Source organism: Labrus bergylta, chromosome 19 (assembly GCF_963930695.1).
Source record: "Labrus bergylta chromosome 19, fLabBer1.1, whole genome shotgun sequence".
Classification (NCBI taxonomy): Eukaryota; Metazoa; Chordata; class Actinopteri; order Labriformes; family Labridae; genus Labrus; species Labrus bergylta.
Window position 1 is genome coordinate 14,978,629 of NC_089213.1, and position 20,219 is coordinate 14,998,847.

The window sequence follows — 20,219 nt, forward strand, 5'->3', positions numbered from 1 at the left end:
TTACATTACAAGACTGACTGTTCATTTATTGCCATCTGCCTTTGTCTCCATCTCCATCTCATGCTCTTTCTCTTACTTAAAAACATAAGCGACTCTAAATCCCTAGCTATCTAAAATTTGGTCCATTTCCCTCTTGACTATTCAAACCGATATGAAAAGATATATATATATATATATATATATATATATATATATATATATATATATATATATATATATATATATTTTTTTTTTTTTTTTTTTTTTAATGAAAAATGAATGTTGGCCTGCAACAAAAACAGAGAATGTTCTTTTTCTGGTACCGGTATTTTATTCTGCATCTTCACCGGGCATTCAAAGAACAATTAGTGTGAAATACCCTTAATATTTTGTTACATTGTCAATCATGCGTCTTCTGCAGATGTGTGATGCATCATCTGTACAGAGAGATGTTAGCTCACCAACTGTCATCTTCACATTTCACGTACTGTATGTTTGGCCTTTTCTCTCTCTGTCTTTCATGTTCCTTGTTCTTACCCTGTTTTTTATTACTCAAGACTTACATCAGGGATTTGTTTCCTCCATCCACTATAGTCTCCCTAACTTAAGAGACACAATGAACCAATTTGCTAGTGAAAGTGGGAATACATTTTATTCTCTCCTTTACTTTCGCACCATCTACCATTTGCAGCAACTTTAAAACATTTTCTGAAAAGACCCTTTTTACTACTGGGGTCTGAGAAATTCATGATCATGTTATTTTACAGCACAAGGTTTTTGAGGGCCATTTTGTGAAAAAGGGGTGTTACAGTATGCAACAGTATATAACTACTCTCTCTTCCTGAGAGAGGATGACAAATTGAAGAACAGGATTGAAGACATCCAGGAACGGAGAGTATCAGTCCTAATGTGGTCAAAGGTCATCCCACAGGAGACGCAATTCATACCGTTTTCTTCTCGACTGTCCTCTGTCCTAGTCACCAGGAATGAGAGCTTATGAAGAAGGGAGGAGAGGAATAAATGAATGTGAGCGGATGATGGGGACTGTGTGATAAATGGCAGGGCTCCTTCCTCTCAACGTGTATGTACGTGCTTGAACGTGTTTGTTCGCTTCGGCTGCTGGCCAGCATGCACCGCGGAGAGGAGATGCATTGATGGACGAGGAGCATCCTTTGCCGTTTCAGCAGTGGAAGTGCTTAAAGCATCCAGGCCCCAGGGACAGGCCATGTCACCGACTCCCATTCTGGTGACTTATGGAGCTGCCATGACAAACACCCAAGGGCTCTTGTTGCGGGTTTGGTCTTGAGGAGGGGGCTGGGATGTAAAAGACCACGTGATGCTCAAACCCAGACCTCTTAGACGGACAGAACCTCTCTGTTTTCAAGCAAAAACCACTTAGTGCAGCTAAATTTTCCTGTAAAGACTGTAAAAGCTTGTCGAATGATTTTGGGGAAATAATTCTGATGTATGAAAGTCTGTGCTGGAGAGGAGATTAATGAAGAGTAATGCAAAGTCACCTTGCAAATATTTAAAATAGTTTTCTCCTTATTTCTCTCAGGCTCTTTGGTCTCTGTTTTTGGTATTTCTTCCTCTCCATCACCTCTTTTAGCCTGCAGGAATACATGAAAGAGATTGTGATAAATGACTCTAAAGCACACAGTGTAAAAAGAGGGATTTCTTTTTTTTAATACACTGCTGCCTTTGTTTTCTGATTCTGGCTTTAGAGGTAAACATGGTTCTTTTGCTGCATTAAACATTAAGAGAGATATATTAGCAAGAGTTGTAGTTTGGTTTATCCATGTTAAAGTCTGATTTGGTCTGAAAAAAACGTTTTGTTTTCAGGTGTATTGTCCTCTGTGAGTGCATAATATCACATATATTAGTGTTTTTTACTCGTGAAGTTCATTGGCGACAGAATATTCACATTGCGAGAATAAAGACTTTATGGATTCTGAGGCTGGTTAGAAGAAAGTATTTGCCACTTCAGTGCTCCCAGCATAGCCCCGTTCTTGGGATTGCACCAGTAATGGCACTTTTAGACTTAATTTACTGCCCAAACTAATAACCTGAAATGGAGAGTGTGATGAGAAAATCGCTCACATGCACACACCCACACACACTATCACATACACACACACACACACGTACATGTTTGCCCATTCTCGCACATTTGCACATTGACAGTGCTGTGCCCTCAATCAGTTCTAATGCAATGAAATCAGTCATCCTGTTCATCTCTTTCCCTCAATCACTCGTACACACATATACGTTCCCCTGAAATCCACAGAGCTTTTCATGCAGCTCTTCTCACATATCTGCTTTTCTCATGTCTTATATTTCTTCCAAATCTTAATTAGGCTGCTCTGACAGCAGACAGTTTGACTTAGCAGGAAATGCCAAGGTACAAATAATAACATTAATGGTGGCTCATCTACTTTTGGACCGGCCAGTATTCCACTAAGCCAGCATCAGGGCCTTGGCACTGACACACCAAAAATCGAAGCAGTCAGTGTTGTGAGGGACACGTCTGTTGGATGGTAACAGTATCTATGCCTTTACCTCAGCCTATTACATTAAATTACTTGCCTGTTCACCTTCAGCTTTTACTTGAACCCCTTTAATGTCTTCAATGTTGATTAGAGATCAACTTCAGTGGCACGAGAGGAATTGGTCACAGACACAGGGGTAAAACAGTTACTTGCATGTCGTCATGGCCCCCTGCGACCATGCAACAGCACTGAATCCTCACTTCCAGCAGCTATTATGCTAATCAGACAGAGTCCTTGTGTATATGCTAATGTGGTTGTGATGGAGGGGAAGCTGTAATAAGGGGACCTTGGCTGGTCAAAATAAAGGCTATGGCACAGTGGAGCCTAAAAATGACAAGTCAGTCTGTCATCAGAGAATAGCACAGGCCTATAGCCAAGGAAATAAATCCCAAGTACTAACCAAGAACTTTGAAATATAAGTCAGCACAGCATCATTTAAGTAAGTCTTTGTTGTGTGAGCAGGTGTTCTACCTTCAGCAGATGATGGAAACACCTTCTGTCAAATCACTGATCAGGATGTAACTACAAGTGCAACAAGCAGCTGTTTAAGTGAGCCATTGCTGATTGTATCCCCTTTGAGCCTTTTTGAAGTTCCTTGCAAACACGTTCACACTTTTGCAAAGATTCACTGACACATTTTGAGTCTTTTTTTTTTTTTTAAGCTTTTGTTTATGCTGATAAAACGTTTTTGACTTCACACTTTGTGCTTGTGTAATATTCAGGTTATTCGGGTTAAAATCAGTACATGTTTGATACATTTTTAATATAAAAATGATTTGAATAAGGGAATTAATGAATGAAAAAAAACTATTTTTTTATGGAGAGAATAAGTTCATTACCTTCATTACCCATTTCCTTACAAGAGTACTTGCTTTGTGTATTGGTGAGATGGCAGTAGATGGACTTTGTTTTCCACATCCCTGTCAACTTCAGATCTCTCTCAATCCTGTCTATTGAGACAGACACACACACACACACACACACACACACACACACACACACACACACACACACACACACACACACACACACACACACACACGCACACAAATTCAAAACCCAAAGAGTTCATGTTGATGTGTTGTGGGTGGAAAGAAGATACTGTTTACAATATATTAATTTGCCACTCTGTTAATACGTCTGCACTGCTGGGTAAAATTATGTATCTGTCCTTGGGGGCGCGCTGGTGGCGCAATGGTTAGGGCACGCATCCCATGTATTGAGACTCTCGCCTCAAGCGGTAGGCCCGGGCTCGCTTCCACCCGTGGCCCCTTTCCGCATGTCATTCCCCGCTCTCTCTCCCTGGTTTCCGACTCTACTCACTGTCCTCTCTCTGCATTAAAGGCACGAAAAGCCCAAAAATAAATCTTTAAAAAGAATCTGTCCTTGATATACCTTAATCAATGGAAGCTTTAGAGTAACATGCTAGTAAAAAAAAAAGATAATTAACAGTCTCAAGACAAGTAAAATAATAGTACTTTTTTAAACTCTTCTTGACAGCATTTTTGTGTTTGGCACGTTTAAATGACTATTGCATTACAATTGCCCAAGAAACATACACCTAACAAGTTACTTTACTTTTCATTTAGTCTTGTGCAGAGTATTTTAAGTGTATCTTTTTATCTCAATCAGATGAAAATATTTTGAATTTGAAACATTTTTAAACCTAAATTTGTAGATGGATTTATACAGAAATCTATTTTTTGTTCAGCTAAAGTGGCCTCATTGGAATTGAAACATTGTGTCAGAAATGATGATGCTTGGGACAGAAAAGCATGTGTGCTTTTTGTGTGATGTTGAGGCACCAGAAAACTGTGTGGCTTTGAGATCAATTTTGTTCCCTATGGGCCAGTTCAGCCCAGCTCCTGTGGAGAGACTGAGTTTCATCCAAAGTCCAGCTCATGCTCTGGCCAGCTCCCCTGCTGTGTCGGAGTGTGTGACTGGATGAGACTGTGTTGGTGACTGAGACTGTAAGCTGGATGACCGTGTGCACACATGTTAGTGTGTGTCTGTGTGTCCGTCTATATGTGTGTTTGGTCATGCTAACCTTTTTCAAACTTGTGCGATGTATTGTTTGAGATGCAGCTATCAGAAGCATCTCAACGATACTTGTCTGTTTTGGAGCCAGTGTACTGCATGTTTAGCAGTTCTACATCGGTCATCAAGGGTAACAAAAGCTGCAATCATGCCTTTTATTACAATACTGGAACAAGAGACTCAGGAGCGAGAGATTGGCTGAACTTCCTTTGAACTTGATTTGCATAATAACACACAATTAGACAAGGTTCTGTCAATGCTGATCTCTCTTATTTGCATGCAAGAGCATGACCGGACAAGCCATGATGATAAAACAGCGTCCATTAGTGACAAAGTGATTGCAATGATAGCATGAAATGCTAAAGGGGTAAAAATACAATTTTAATTTCTTGATTTTCTATTCACATCATGTTGTGTAGGTCATACTCTTGCAATACTCTTAATGGCTTTACAGGTTACCTTAACCTGTTCAGATATCAGCACTTTTCGAAAACCAGAAAAAGGGATTTCTATGTTTTTGAACTAAATCATAAGTCATTGCTTGGGTCAATTCTTGTGCTTTCCCCTCATTTTCTGCCCCTTTAACTGTACTAAGATGATGCATAATGTTCTTTCTCTCTCTCTCCTCTCTCCAGCTCTACCAAGCTACACATGTGGTAATCCTGGACAGCTGCTCAATGGCCACCAGCAGGGGTCCACGTTCAACATTGGGGACAAAATCCGCTACAGCTGCAGCCCGGGCTATGTGCTCGAGGGTCACACCACCCTGTCTTGCCTTGCCACTTCAGCGGGTACTGCTGCCTGGGATTTCCCCCTTCCCTACTGCAGAGGTATGTAGCATAGACAGTGGAAAGGCGTCTTTAAAATGTTTTTCTTTTACTCAAGGTAAACATTAAATGGCATCTAGTTTATTAGATCTTTAAAAAAAAAAAAAGAGTATAACCCCGAGGACTGACAGTCAGGATAGATATACAACGCAGAAAACTAAGTTTGATATCTATTTGCTATAGAATACCAATGATATTGAGGTTCTCAAATATCTTCAAACCCTTGCGGTTTTATTTTCTCATGTGATGCTTAATTTGTCTAGATTTCTGTCAATGACAAACCTGGTCAATGGACCTAAAATAGTCCTCCCACATTTTAAAAATGTGACTCCTACAACTCAGACATTAAATTCCATTTGATATTTTTAACGCACTGGCTCTCTGAAAACCTTTTTGTAAATTGTGAACAGTACACACACACACACACACACACACACACTCACATTTGCATAAATTACTCATGCCCCTACATGACCTGACAAGCACTTCTGTGGTTACATTGATATCTTATTTACCATGACAGGACCTCATGTGTTAGCGCCCAGTCATGTTCTTGTGCCAGTTGTCCTTCTGTCACTGTTAGCAAGCCTCCCTGCGGCAGCGACACCTGCCAGTGTGCATTTTCTGACCTATCCTGACTCAATTTTGTCAAAAAAAAACTCACTGTAGACAAATGTGAGGCTGTTGTACAACCATTTTGATGGTTGGTATGAGAGGCAATTTAAGCCATAATGAATACGAGTCATAGTCAGTTTGCCTATCCCTTTTCATATCCATTTGCACTGCCTGTGTGTGTGTGTCCATGTGGCCAATGGTTTGTGTCACTGTTCCTACTGAGCAGGACACTGAGACACTGTGCCATCTGTAACCAGGCCGGGAGTCAGGATGCCCACATAGGAGCACACATGGCTGGGCACCAGACGCCAGCACTGCCCATACCGACCTAGTCACATGCAGACTCATGCACATGCCTGTACTCCTCATCTTGTGTAGAAATGATTGAATATGCGTCTTCCAATCTCTCTTTCTGAGTTTGTAACAGTTTATGTAAGTGTCATCCCCTTTTCCCTCATTCTCTGCAGAGGGAGTCTCTCTTTCATTCCCCTCCTCCATGCACGCCCAGCTCCTGAAAAATTGCTCAAGCACTAAAGGATGTGATTATCCTACCTTTTCAGCAGAAATTACACGCCAACAAGTTTTAGAAACTAGCAATTTCCCCTATGAATTAATTGAGGTCTCCTAGTGCCACATAAAAGTCAACCTGTACACCTGAGTGCTCTTTCACAAGTATTGTTAGTCACTCCAATTACAGAGGCTGGCCAAATGTGTAAAAGCAGAACTGTAGCTGTACTGTGAGAGTGGGGGAGAACATTTTGGCACGGTCACTGGACTCAGGAGAGGGCAAATGTGCCAGCACTGTTGGGACATATGATAGCCAGCCATTGATGGCGCAAATACTGTTTTACATTCCCTGTCTTATGCTCATCAATTTGTTCTCCAGCCATTATCGCCTGGGGATACTTCATTTACCACCACTCTTCTATTCAGTTTGTGACCAAGTCTCTCCATACCTAAACCCGTTCACAGTCTCCACCATCCATTTTTCTCTGCTCTTTTGCAACTCTCCTTTTGTAGCTCATGAAATAAGGTTAACTTCTGAAAAAGTATACATATCAATGCACACAGTTCTATTCATCTTTAGTGTGTGCATATCACATTTAAAATGGCCATGCCACATTTAGTTGTCCTATACAAAATCCCAAATATTTGTAGCTTTACTGTTGCCACATTTTTTTTGTATATGCATGTATTCTTAGTTTATGTTGAACTTGGACATACTTGTAGCTTTCATGCATTTCCCATTTTTCATTACCATGTCACTCTAGATTTAATGGATGATCATGACAGCCTAAGTGACAGCCCATGCAAATATGTACATTTCAACCATGGGAAGCATCTTGACATCTACAATTGACTGATGGTCAAAATGTGACAAGCTTCTGCACATGTCACAAATATCGAGCTGTGTCTGTTATTGTATACTGCTTTGCCTCTGCCAGTAGCAGCCACAAAATTGCTGGAGCTATGGAGAGAGTCAAGGTGAAGGGGAGAGTTTAGAGCCAGAGACTTCCCTTCAAGTGTGAAGAAATCGTCTTGTGTGGAATATCAATGCACTTCCTCATCCTTTCTTCTGTCTGCTGTCTACTTCCTGTCACTCCCACCTGTCACCCCTGTTGCCGTCTCTCTCTTTCTTTATTGTCCACCCTCCCTCTGCACTTTCTCCCTCCCATCCTCACTTGTCACCTGTCATCCTCCTCATCTCCTTCTTCTCGCCCTTCTGTCGTGGTTTCCCTCCTATTCAAGTTCACACCTCACAAGTTCCCGCTCGTCCGTACACTACCTTGCCCTCCCTTGGGGGGGGGGTTGCAGTGGTGACAGGTAGGATGGATGATAGACAGGGCCTGGTGCCTCTGAGCTCCTCCACCCTTTCTTTGATACACACATTTAGCAGGCGGCACACTAATGAATCCCACACCTCCCTGACACAGACGAGCACACATGAACACACAAAATATCATGAAGAATAATAGAGTGGATGTGTCATACGTTCCCTCATTTTCTAAGTATGTACTGCCGAGATGTACACACAACATTTTAAAGTCTGTATTTTAACACAGGAATTGCAGTTGGTTATATCACATGATGCTGTATTTTTTATTTTAGCTCTAATGAACATATCAGACGCTAGGCAGGGGAATTATCCTGGCAACACATGAAATGCATGCTTTGTTTTTTAATGGTCTCCTTAAAGCAGTGTTGAGGAGGGAAGAGATGCTTTGATTAACACAATTCTGAATTAATCTAAATTTAATCATCCCCCTCGCCCTACAATATGTTGCTCTAGGTTGCATCACACACTCCACCCTGCTCTACACTGTCTGTAACAGTACTGTGGGGGGGGGATTCACAATGATATGAGTAATGTCTCGCTGGCCTGTAGGGGAAATAGAAGACAGAGGAACAATATGTTTTAACTCGTATCATATTTTCATGAATTTGGAAATATGCCCTTTGGCCCGTGGCAGGAACGTAATTTAAGACCAAAAAAGCAAAACATAAAACAAATATGTTTATATATTTATGCCACAAAGCACAAAAGGTTCCTGGCAACACTTTCCACTAAGTTAAGCCTGTAAGGTGTTGTCAGGAACTTTTTCATAGGCCTGATACCCTCCCCCTTTTTTTATTGATTCCACACCTTCCTATAACGCTGTTTAAAATGAACCTTTTTAGCTCCTGCTTAAGAGTAGACAATAGGGACTTTGGGGATGTAAGTGCATAGCGATAGGTCCATAGATCAGTGTACGTTGATTGTTCAAACACAAGAGCCAGTTCAGTACTACCGACCACCATTTTTAAATCCCAACTGAAAACGTTAGCAAATAATAGTAAATACAAGTTGGTATAATTTCCTAAAACCATTCAAATAGAAATAAAAGTCAGGGATTGTTGAGTGTTAATGCGGTGGAGATAATACATTGCAATTTTCACTTGTCAAAGCAGATCATACAAGTAATTTACATTTTAATTTTTTATTCTTAAAAAAATCTCACACAACAAACACTCACTCACCATGGCGTCCTGCATATTTTTTGTTGTGTCTCGCATGTGGCGTCGCTCCAGCAGCTGTTGGCCGGCTTATGTCACTTTAGGATTCTTATCAGTCATCACTATGGTGGTGTGAATGTAGACAGAAAACAGTCCCCATGGTGTGAAGGTCTCAGGGAACTCTCTCGTTGATAGTTCCTCTCTAAAGGTCCCCAGAAATGTTGGGTCTGAAACACTTTATATGACACTTTGGAAGATGTTTCTTGCTAAATCATGACGTCTATCTCATGGTGATTATCAGTCAGTCATCAGCATCCCTGTCACCATAATCTGTTTTCCAAGCAGTTTAGCATCTAGATAATAATTTGGTTTAATTGATAGCTGTAATAAGGTCTTCTTTTTTATGCAGTAAGGTAATGACAAATATGTTCATTCCAATCAACTGTTTTTTCTTTCTCTTGAAATTCTATAATTTCTCTCCCCATGTTTCCATAATGTTTATACACTTTTAGTTATCTCTGCACTGCACCTTTATGACTACCTTTTTCTATTTTACATTTTCTACTTAGCTTTTGAAAACCTTCTCTTTTCTTTGCTCCCTGCAGCAGATGATGGGTGTGGTGGAACACTGCGGGGCCAGAGTGGAGTCATCACAACTCCCAATTACCCAGCTGAGTACAACAACAACGCCGACTGCACCTGGACTGTGCTCGCCGAGCCAGGAGATACCATTGCCCTGGTTTTCTCTGACTTTCAGCTGGAGGATGACTACGACCTACTGGAGGTCAGCGGCACTGAGGGCTCTTCACAGTGGTGAGTACTCAGCCTGCAGCGTTTTGTCTGGAGAGCAAGCTTAGCTAAGGCAGGCAGGGAAGAGGAGTCCGCTGGTGCACCACCTGCCCACAGGCACTTTAGCACATGAAGGAAAGAGCTGGATGAAGTATGGATGGGAGTGGTTAGGTGTCCGGTAGGGCCAGTGGAGTTGGATGCTTGATATGTCTCTGGAGGAAGGCAGAGGAACCAGCATGTATCAAAACATAAGGGTTATCAAATAATGACTGCTATTTGAAGTATCTTTGAAAAATTGAAGTGTAAAATGCTGGCGAAAACGGTTTATATTTTAGATTTGGTTCATTGATTTTTTTTTCCTTTGAAGGAGTATCACTTGGTCTGTGGTTTAAATCGGAAATTTGATCACTCAATCTTGGTCACATATACTCTCCCGTTCTATCAATAACTCAGTCTCACACTAACACACGCTCAGCTCTAATGATGAAGAGGTAGGATATCCTGGTGTCAGTGTGGGTCTCTCACCATCTGTGGCAGCTCCTCCTCTCTCTGACAACTCTCTCAACTCAGGAAGTAATTAGTGGGCTTGATTACCACCACCAGTATAGCGATGTTTCACCCACGCTCGCATGCACTCAAACACACATTCACAGTTGAGCCCATATGGGCACAAATGAACATGTGCTTCACACTTTCAGCCACACTTACATTTATTTATGCTAAAGAACCTGTAAAAACAGTACCCTTTGTACTGTTGTACACCAGAGAGGTCACAGCTTTTTATTTTTCTATAAATGAAATAGAAAATGGTGGTTCAGTTTGAGGATCATGAAAGAGATGGACAGAACTGATAAACAGGAGAATCCAGGGGAAATTTGAAGATACAGCCACATTTAGTTGGCAGAAAAGAAGGGACAAGGCTGGGGTAGCACTGGCTCAGCTTTTGGATACCTTAGGCATAGATAGAGAAGGAGACGAGCAGAAGACAGCTGAAAGAAGAAACATGTTCATGAAGAATGTATGCAAAGTCGTCATGGTGTGTGTAATGGCCCCAGATTTGTTTGTCATCTCAACCCATTCATTCCAGAGTTTGCTAAACAAATGTCAACAAGATTTTGATTGACTGTGACCAGTTTTAAAACTGTAGCTTGATATTAAAGTCTCTTCGAATTTCTGCTTTCCCAACTACGTTGATCGCTTCCCAGACTGCCACAGGCGGAAGCCTGACTATGCACCTCAAGCACATTCTACAATTTGTCATCAGCTTCTTGTCCTAGACTTTGATTTGCACTTTGTTGTCATGTGGGACACTTAAATCTCTACTGAGTCTGTCGTCTTTGTAGCAATTGTTGCCTGGGGCACCTACGTTGGTGCACCTGAGGCATGGCTGAACTGTCTTAGAGAACAAGTGAGAACAGTGCAAAATAAGTGCCTAGAAAAAAAGGGAAAAGGGCCATTGGCAGGCAATGCAGAGTGAAAGTCACAGTTGATCATGCACATTGCAAGGAAAGGCAGTGCAGGGGACGGAGGACACATTGCAGACATGCTGTCTCGCCTCGTTTGTTATTATTTTATTCTGGTCATGCTGGCTTGTGTTACTGACAAAGTGTTGACTTTAAAAGTGCTTGCTGTTTTTCTCCAAAGCGCAACAGCTGACCAGCCCTTTTTCAACACAATAACTTGATCTCTGAGGTCTCTAAGTAGTTGGGTATCCATAATTTTAGGGCTAGCAGGGAGGAGAAAGGACAGACAAGGGGAGTGACAGGGTCAAACAGTAAGAACCAGCAGACACCAAAGGAGAGCAGTGGAAAGGAGGGCAGGACCTTTGGAGGAGAGGATGCATGTGGAAGTGAAGAACTAGATGGATGGCTGGAGGGAACCTGACCTCCCAGCTGGTGGATAATTAGAGGGGTCAGGCAGAGCACTATAATGGTGCTGACCTAAAGCACACATCCTCTCAGTGCATGGCTCAGTGAGCCCTCTACTCAGTAGGGCTAGAAGTCTGTGCTGTCTCTTTCTCTTTCACAGTATTGGATAATTGGACTATAATGTAATATAATTAGAGTTTTTTATTAAAGAGATAAGTTATGGCAAGGTTAAAAAGTGCTGTTTCCCATTTTCAGGTTTGCTGTCAATATTGAGTTAGTATTAACAATAGGGAAAGGCTGTGGAAAAAGGCAACTGAATACAACGTCAACTTTGTATTAACCTAAAGGGACTTCTTCAATATTGCTTTGCCCAGGGAAAATCATTACTCACCCATTGTCTGTTTGCATCCTGATTGATTTTCCTCTCAACCAATATCCATTTAAAGGCAATGTAAATAATTCCTGGTACTCGTCAATTGTAAGACGCTCATGCACCCGCTTGCTACTGAGTGGCTCTGACAGTTATTTGACTTGTGATATTCTTTGGTCTTCCAATTGTTTCGCGTAGCACCCAGATGCATTCTCATCAGTGAGGAGTGCGCTCTTGTGATCGTGGAAGCAACTCTTGCAGCTATATGCTACTCGCTGTATTGTTTTAAATAAGCACCCGAATCGTCTGTCTGTGTTTTGGCCACAGTCCCTTAGTTCTATCAAAAGATTGCATTATTCAGAAATATTGCTCCATCACAATTCAGTGATTGCACCATTTTTCAGTGTTCCAAACATAAGTCCTTATTTTGTGTTCTGATAACTTTTGCAAACTCCCTGTCCCATGAGGGTTATCTTTCTTCTTGTCTTTTTCATATATCTTGCTGACAACACAAAGCTCCCTATATGCAACTTATGTCTTGCTGTTTAGAGATCTGATAGCCCGATTAGATTTGATCCCTCTAGGATTCCTCTCATCCTCCCGTTCTCTCTCGTCTCTTTAACCCCTTACCCCATGGACAAGAGACACTGATATTTACCAAGCACATGGATTATCTCAGCACTCCTAAAATGTGTCATCTTGTCCAGACCTGAGGGGTGAGATGGAAAGAGATAAAGAGTTGTTGGAAGAGTGCAGAACACTGGATATATATCGATTGACTCTTAGGTTGACTCACCAGAGACTGAGTGAACGGTATCCCAAACAGCTTTTTAAGTCCAGGGGTTGTTTTCTCTTGTTTCTGATGGGAGTTACAAACTCTTGAGTGCGTTTCATTGTTGTGGAGATGAATGCCTCATCTTCTGTTTATGTTATCAAATAGATCTGTGAAGTTTTTTTTTCCATGTTGGGGCTCAGAAGTTATAAGTTTGAGTTTAGTGCCTCCTCAGATTCAATTCTAATTACCTTAGATGGTCTATTGTTGGAGCTGTGTTCATTTGTGTGTACATATGCACACAAAATGTAAGTGTGCATATTTATACTTTTGTATAAATAATGTAGTTGTATGTAGGAAGTTTTGAATAACGAGTATTGGCAGCTCATGCAGGGGTGCTTTGCTTATTTCTTGCTTTTATAAATGGCTGCTGTGTGATGGTGGAGTGGGCGTGTGTGAACACTGAATACATATTTTTATCTTTATCACATGTAGCAGACTGTTTCTGGCAGCTCCGTGTAATGGAATACGTTTTTGCTTTGCAGCTTTACTGGTAACTCATCACGTCACTCATTACACTAGTCACCTTAAGGATGGTCTGTCTCTTTGGTTTTTCACCCTCTGGCCTTTTCTCTTTCTGCCTTTCTCTCTCTATTCCATAAGTTGTGCTCCAATCCTAAAACCCACAAACAAATCATCTCAAATACAAGTAAACTATGTTATTGTGTTAAGTGAAGTTTTCCCAGATTCAAGATTGTGAGTCACAGCCAAAGTTATGTCCATGGCAGAAGACTTGATTTGTGCATTCACAAACACTGAAGTTAGCTTGTTTGTTGCAAAATAACTACACAACTTTACTTCTATCTAAACTTTGCAATGGAGGAGGCTCATACGACTGATGTGAGGGATGGTAATGAAGCACTGACGCGCGTCAAGGAGCCATCACGTCAAAGACGGTAACCAAAAAAATAAAAGTCCCCCCTATCATTCTGAGAGGGGGTTTATATAGCTGTCGCATCTATCACATCCTCTTATCTTGCTGGATCTAGAGCTGTCTCCTCTCTGTTTCTTTCGGTCTTACATGTCCTGTCTTTGTCTGCCTAGGCCCTATATACTCTTCTACCACTTTACCTTTGAGTGTTAGCCAGCCTGCAGGTGACTTCAGACCTGTTGGCTTTTCTGTTGGATGGATATAATGTATATACACATTTTATGTAGCTACATACTGTATAGTGTGTAAAACTAAATACTGACTGATTCATCTGAATACTTGATTGAGAAAAACCTTTTAGTTGCTTGTCCAGGTCTACCAAATTTAGTTTGACTTTGCCCAATAGTTATCAAAACACTCAGCTCTGCTGCTTTTTAAGGCCTGCTTTCCCATTCTTCACTCACTTCTTTGTTTTTGCAGTGTCAGCTTTATATACCTGAAGCCATAGTTTGGCTTATCAGCCTGTGCCCAACCAGTGGATCAATAGCTGTCTTAGTCAGTCTCTCCACCATGGCCCCTTAAATTGTGTTTGTTTGAGTCAGGATTTATTAACAGCAGCACTTGGTTGAGCGCTCAATCTGCAATGTGCCATCGATCAAAACTTCAGTTATGATGAACCTTTGTGCCACCCTACAAGAAATACTCCAGCTGAGCATTATCTCCAACACCTGGTGCCTGCTGCAGATTGGCTCACCCCAGCAACTCCACACTTTGTTACTCCAGCTGTCACATTGCTCAAGCTAAGAGCCGGAGAGGAGGAGGGACATGGAGTGTACAGAGCAAGGTTAGAGAAAAAGGGCCCAAGCTCACCAATGTGTTCTATCAACCTTTTAAGCCAGTAGTGTTTTTACTCAAGGTGATAATTACATGTCATTAACTGATCGTCTGTCTTGTGTTAATAAACAGCAGCTGCAGCAGTTTACTGGGCATTATTTAGTCTAAGCTACAAAAGAGTCCCCCAGAGGCGAGCAGTGTGCAAGTAAGCAAGTCTAGTCATGTGTTAACCCCCCACACCCCCTAAACCCAGTGAGAGCGGAGTACATGTAGAGGTTAGAGGTAATGGCCCACATCGTGATGCCCTGACTGGCTGTCTCTTTAGTTGTGTTTACTAAGCCGTGCACCAGCGGGATCCAACCTGTCCCCTTTAACAATCCCACAATGGTGCTAGAACTTTGAAACTTAAGTCATGTCTATTTATTTTAAGCTGCTATTCTGGAGTATATTTATGTCAATTAGAAAATACATAGAAATAATCCCCTTATCCAAGTGTTTTTCTACTGTTTTTCTAACAGAATTAAACTCCAATTTATACCCTTGAGGACACTAGAGCACGGGAATGGGTTTGTCCTCTTTCTAAAGAGCGTCATCTGTTCTCTTATATCACGTGTTTAATTATATTTCAAGAGGTGTTCGGTAACTGTTGATGCTTTAAGGCCATGGACCAGTGCAGTAAAAAAACATAATCAATCACTTGTTCCCTGTGTCTTTCATCATCTTGTGTTTGTGAAAACAATATTTCAACACTGTTTGTTCCGCAGCCTCCACTAATGCTTAATCTCACAGCTCCCTTTGATTCCTTAATTTACTTCCTGGGTCAAGTGCTGCTAACTTAAAGAAGCCGGCTCAAGAGATTTATGTTCTGGTGTGATCAAACGAGAATGCTGGCTTTATGGAAATTAATTTTTAGTGCCTTGCTTGGACAACATCACTGTTTTCTGCCAGATCTCTATAGCTTTAACCTTGATCTTTCTTTGATATTATGATTGGGGTGATCACACTAAACTTCACAAACTTGTGTCGCACCAGGCGATTAATCATTCATTCAGGAATTAACATAATGAGCTTATGTCCTAAAATAGAAAAATAATATTTTAGTCAACCTGTGTTTGACAGCTTACTTGTTTTTTGTAGAAGTTGTTGACTAACGATGATAATGATGTGAAATTCAAGGACAGAGAAATCAAATCATGGGAGCATTATTTTTTATTAGGCTACACAACATGTTATGTGATTGTTATTACAATATGACATTCACAATAAGCTTGTTGCAAAAGTCTCAATTTATCCCATCAATATGGAAATTAGAGACATGTTACAAACACAACGATTGTGTAAAATCTGAGGAACAGCAGAAAGACATGAGACTGTGTGTTATGCCTTTTTCATATATTTATATATATTTTTTTATTTCAATTCATTCAATTCAAAATTATCATCCCACATTGCATATTTCTCTGACAGCCTGCAGGCCTAATCATGATAATACATCACTTTTTTGTATGTCAACCTGATGTATTGAAAAGCAAATCAAAGTGAATGTTAGGGTGTATCATTTCTTTTGGAGTTGGTTTATGCTGCAGTAACAGCAGAACATGTCTCCCTGAGCATCTGCCTCGGGTGGACTGAGATTTCACTGTCTGATCTGGGTCAATGCTCCACCACAACTCAACCTCTTCCTATCACCTCCCTTTTTTTTATATACTTGCAGATACAAACAATGGGCTCAAACACAAACACAAACTGGACAAGTAATTTAACTAGACAAAATCAACTCGTCAAATAATTCTCCTTATTCCACATGCAAACCAGCTTGCTTTTGTTAACTCTAAGCTCTATTGTGGTGTTAGTTAATTGATCTGCTGTTTGCACACAATAGCAGATGTTGCTCTTGAATAAAACCAGTAGAATCAACGCAAAAGACTAGAACAACAAAAGAGTCTCTTTTTTTTTTTAAATACAAAAACCTGAAATAAATTCAGGTTTGAATGGAGTTCATTGAGTCTCAGTGGTTGACTCATTCCTGACTCTTGGGAACATGCGTTGAAGGATTACGCAGCAGACAATACAGACTGAGTCATTCTCACATTTAAGGACACACTACTTGCACAGTTTTCCTCTCCATGCGTTCAGATTCCTGATCATTCATATAATTTCACAGTATGTATGGGTCGGAAAGCTCATGTTTGTGCAGTGTAATGAAATAAGAGAAGAGGGATCAGAGGAGCACGAGAAGGGAACACTCAAGGTGAAATAAAGCAAGGACTTGCTTGCTGCTTGATAGTGTAATATATCTTAATGTGCTTTTGGACAGCAGGACAGGTTGTGTGGGCACTTGTGAGTCTGTACAGTATGTATTCAGTCTTCACCTGTTACTGGTTGTGAGATGTGGCAGTACAATACCCCTCCTCTTCTCATTCATCAGACAGAGGCTGCCTTTTTTTGAATGAGGTGACATTAGGCCAACTGCAATATATTTACAGAGGAACCTTCATGAACCCGGTGAATGTGCCTTGACCGACAATTAAAGGCCAACAGCAGCACAGCAGTGTGCTGCCATAAAAACTCTTCTCAACTACATAAATAAACACCGCGAAGCAAAGGGTGACAGGGAATGGCAGCCCTCACCGTACAAAGCCTAAACAAATACTGCTAAACAAACAGCTTAGAGGGACACAGTGTGTTTTGATTTAAAACCTTTTAAGGGATAGTTTGGACTATGGCAGAAATTAGGGCTGAATGATGTTAGGGAAAAACTGACATTCTGATATATTCTCATGTATTTTCTATCAAAATCATCGGTTTTATTATTTGGGTCTTTAAGTCGTTTTCTGATTTTAAAACTAAACCTCGTCATACTTTGATGGCACACTGAGTCCAGCCCTCTGATAGACGCTCTCCCGCTATACTGAGAAGTATACCATTAACTTGTTGAGAGAGAACAGGAGAAGCCAAACATTTCATCATGAACTTCACAAAGAAACTTTTGGTTTACAATTGGGTTACATGTGTCATCAACCATTTGAATGATGTTCAAAGTGATGTTGAGTTTTTATGATCAGCCCAGTAATAGTAATTTCTGATTAAACTAAAGCTCACCGTCTTGGACTGCCTGTGACTCACTTCAACATAATGTGATGCAGGTGTAGCCGCTCAAAGGAAACAATCAGATGGACATACGATCTGGTAACATCAGGTATACTGTATGTGGCTGCTACTGCTGCTGGTAGTAGAAAATAGATATACATTTTAAAACCAAATCTCATAAATGAGCGTCCGCCTCGAGCTTCATGTCGGGGCATGAAACAGCAAAAGTGTCTCCTGTATGTCTTCATCTGGTGGGGGCAGCTCTGTGCCCACTAAAGATCATATCACTAAAGGTGATATCAGTATAATAACTTCTATTGTATTCATAAATGTAGTGGTAAAATAGTCAAGGAAAACGAAAAAGGAAAACTGTTCTCTGATAGGGGAAAAAAAAATGCCACAGTGTGGCACCATGACAGGCTTCAGGTCACATTTTTGGCATCGCATCACACATTCTGTGATATAACTTTTGAACATGCACACATCGCAATTGCGATGATGAAATGATGTATCGTTCAGCCCCAGAACAAATTCACAACCTTTAGAACTGTATGAACCAAAATACTTTGTATAGACCGCCCACCATGTCCTGAAAAATGATTTTTCGTTGTATCCAGTGAAGAGATCAAACTTTTAGCCCACAAATGCATTCTTAAATTTCATCAAATTTATCATTTGTGTAATATTACCATAATATTGTGTATATATTAACTTATTGACTTTAGCCATCTCTTTTATTCGTCCAAAAAGTTCAGTAAATATCAAGTTGTTCATGATAATCTAAAATTAACCAAAATGTTATCAATGACATTGTTTACCTTCTCTTCTGTTTTTTTGTGTCTTGTAGGTTGAACTGAATTAAAAAATGAATAAAACAATGAATCATTTCATCAAAGGCTGCAGCTCTCCAGGAGTCCATTCAGCTAAAGTGATACAGTGGTTAGATGTTAGATGTTCCATTAGAACCCCTGTGTAAGTGGGTTTTTGTCTGGTTGAGATTTTTGGAGAGTGCCAGAGAGGTGTCAGCATCATATTGATCTCACAGCACTGCAATCTGTCTTAATCCCACTTTCATGGCAGACAGAAAGAGGGGGAGGAATATAGGAATATACTGGTGTGTCATCTGTAGTGACAGGGCTGTGTCAAGGCACTTTGAACAGTAGTGCAGTTTTTTTTGTAATTGGAGTTATCTAAATCTGGAACTTTTTTTCTGTTGTTGAAGTCTTTCAATCGCTAGCTGTTGATACAAAAATACTCCCCTATCATTCACATTCTTTTTCCTTCAAATGCATTTGTATTTACTTATTATCTATCTCACACACATACATACACACACTATACATGAATACATTTCACACAGAACATTTTCAGATCTAAACCTTTTTTTTCCCCTGAATTCAAATCAATCTTTATGCACCAATTTATAGTTATGATTCAGTCTCATGTCCTCTTTCTTTCTGTTAAATCTATTTCAGTGTTCATCAGGCAAATATATACAATTTGACAACATGTTGACCCAGAGTTTTTGTGTTTTTGCAGATTGTCGACACATTTTTTACCATTACAATCTAAGATCGTACTATCCCACACATATCAAAACAATTAACCTACCTGATACTCAATCACCAATCAGGTAACGTTAACATTGTAATAATAGTGCTTGTCAACAAGGTGTGTGTATCTGTTTGTCACAAACTGGAGCGAGAGGGGCAGAGCAAGTGGACACTGCACTTCTGTGGGGTTGTTGCATTGGCGTTTGTGTAACTGTGTGTGTGGCATTAAACTCAGCTTGTGTGTAAATTTGTGACTGACTCAGAATCTTAGATTTTTAAATCCTCTGATTCTGGTCACCTGCCAATCAATCAGTGCTCCTCTAGTTTTCCCTTTTTAAAAAAAAAAAAAAAAAGGTCTCTTGACAGAACATTAACAAGGAGGTAAAGTGGGGTTGCGAAACAGATAGTAAAGGATGAACATCTAGTGTAGCCCCGCTGTATCACCAATAGATCAGTGTTACGAATATCACCAAGTTACAAGCTTCACTCCCCAATTGTGCGATAACGAGGGATTACCCAAGGTGCTGTAGCCAGTGAACCAGGAACATGGTGTGATTTGTCTTAGCATGGCTAATTAGTTCACTGTTTGCATGGATGATATGAATCAGCTGATCTTTTGACAGAATGCCGGCTTCAGAGGTTTTTAGTGTATCACTAGTCTAAAGTTGTTTCTGTCTTGAACAAACAGAAACATGCAAAACTGAGTTTGGTTTATAGGCGGGGAAGAGAAGCATAGTGATCATGTCTGCAGGCCGGTGTCCCCGATCACTTGAACCTGTAGAGACTGTTCTGTCATATTAATAACTGCAGCTGACATGCCCTGGGTCTAGGATACTGCATAATGGAGTGCTTTGTTTGATCTATTGGTTTGTATTCATGCTGGTTTGTGGTACAAATTGCATGTTTGATTTGCAGTCTAGTGTCAGATGTTGGAGGTAAATTACACAATATTGTACATGTGAGTATCTGGACCAGATTAAATATGCTTCTTTTGACAAACATCTGTTCAGT

At 40.5% G+C, this 20,219-nt stretch overlaps 1 protein-coding gene across 1 annotated transcript in view; it reads left to right on the plus strand.

The window, feature by feature from the left end:
- The first annotated feature begins 366 nt into the window (after nucleotides 1-366).
- Nucleotides 367-20,219, plus strand: part of LOC136177149 (CUB and sushi domain-containing protein 2-like) — a 44,067-nt gene continuing 24,214 nt past the window's right edge. Inside the window, exons 1-2 of the mRNA XM_065948457.1 lie at nucleotides 367-5,395; nucleotides 9,607-9,814. Of these exons, the coding sequence (XP_065804529.1) occupies nucleotides 5,161-5,395; nucleotides 9,607-9,814 (443 nt within the window). The 5' untranslated portion in view covers nucleotides 367-5,160. The remainder of the gene's footprint in view (nucleotides 5,396-9,606; nucleotides 9,815-20,219) is intronic.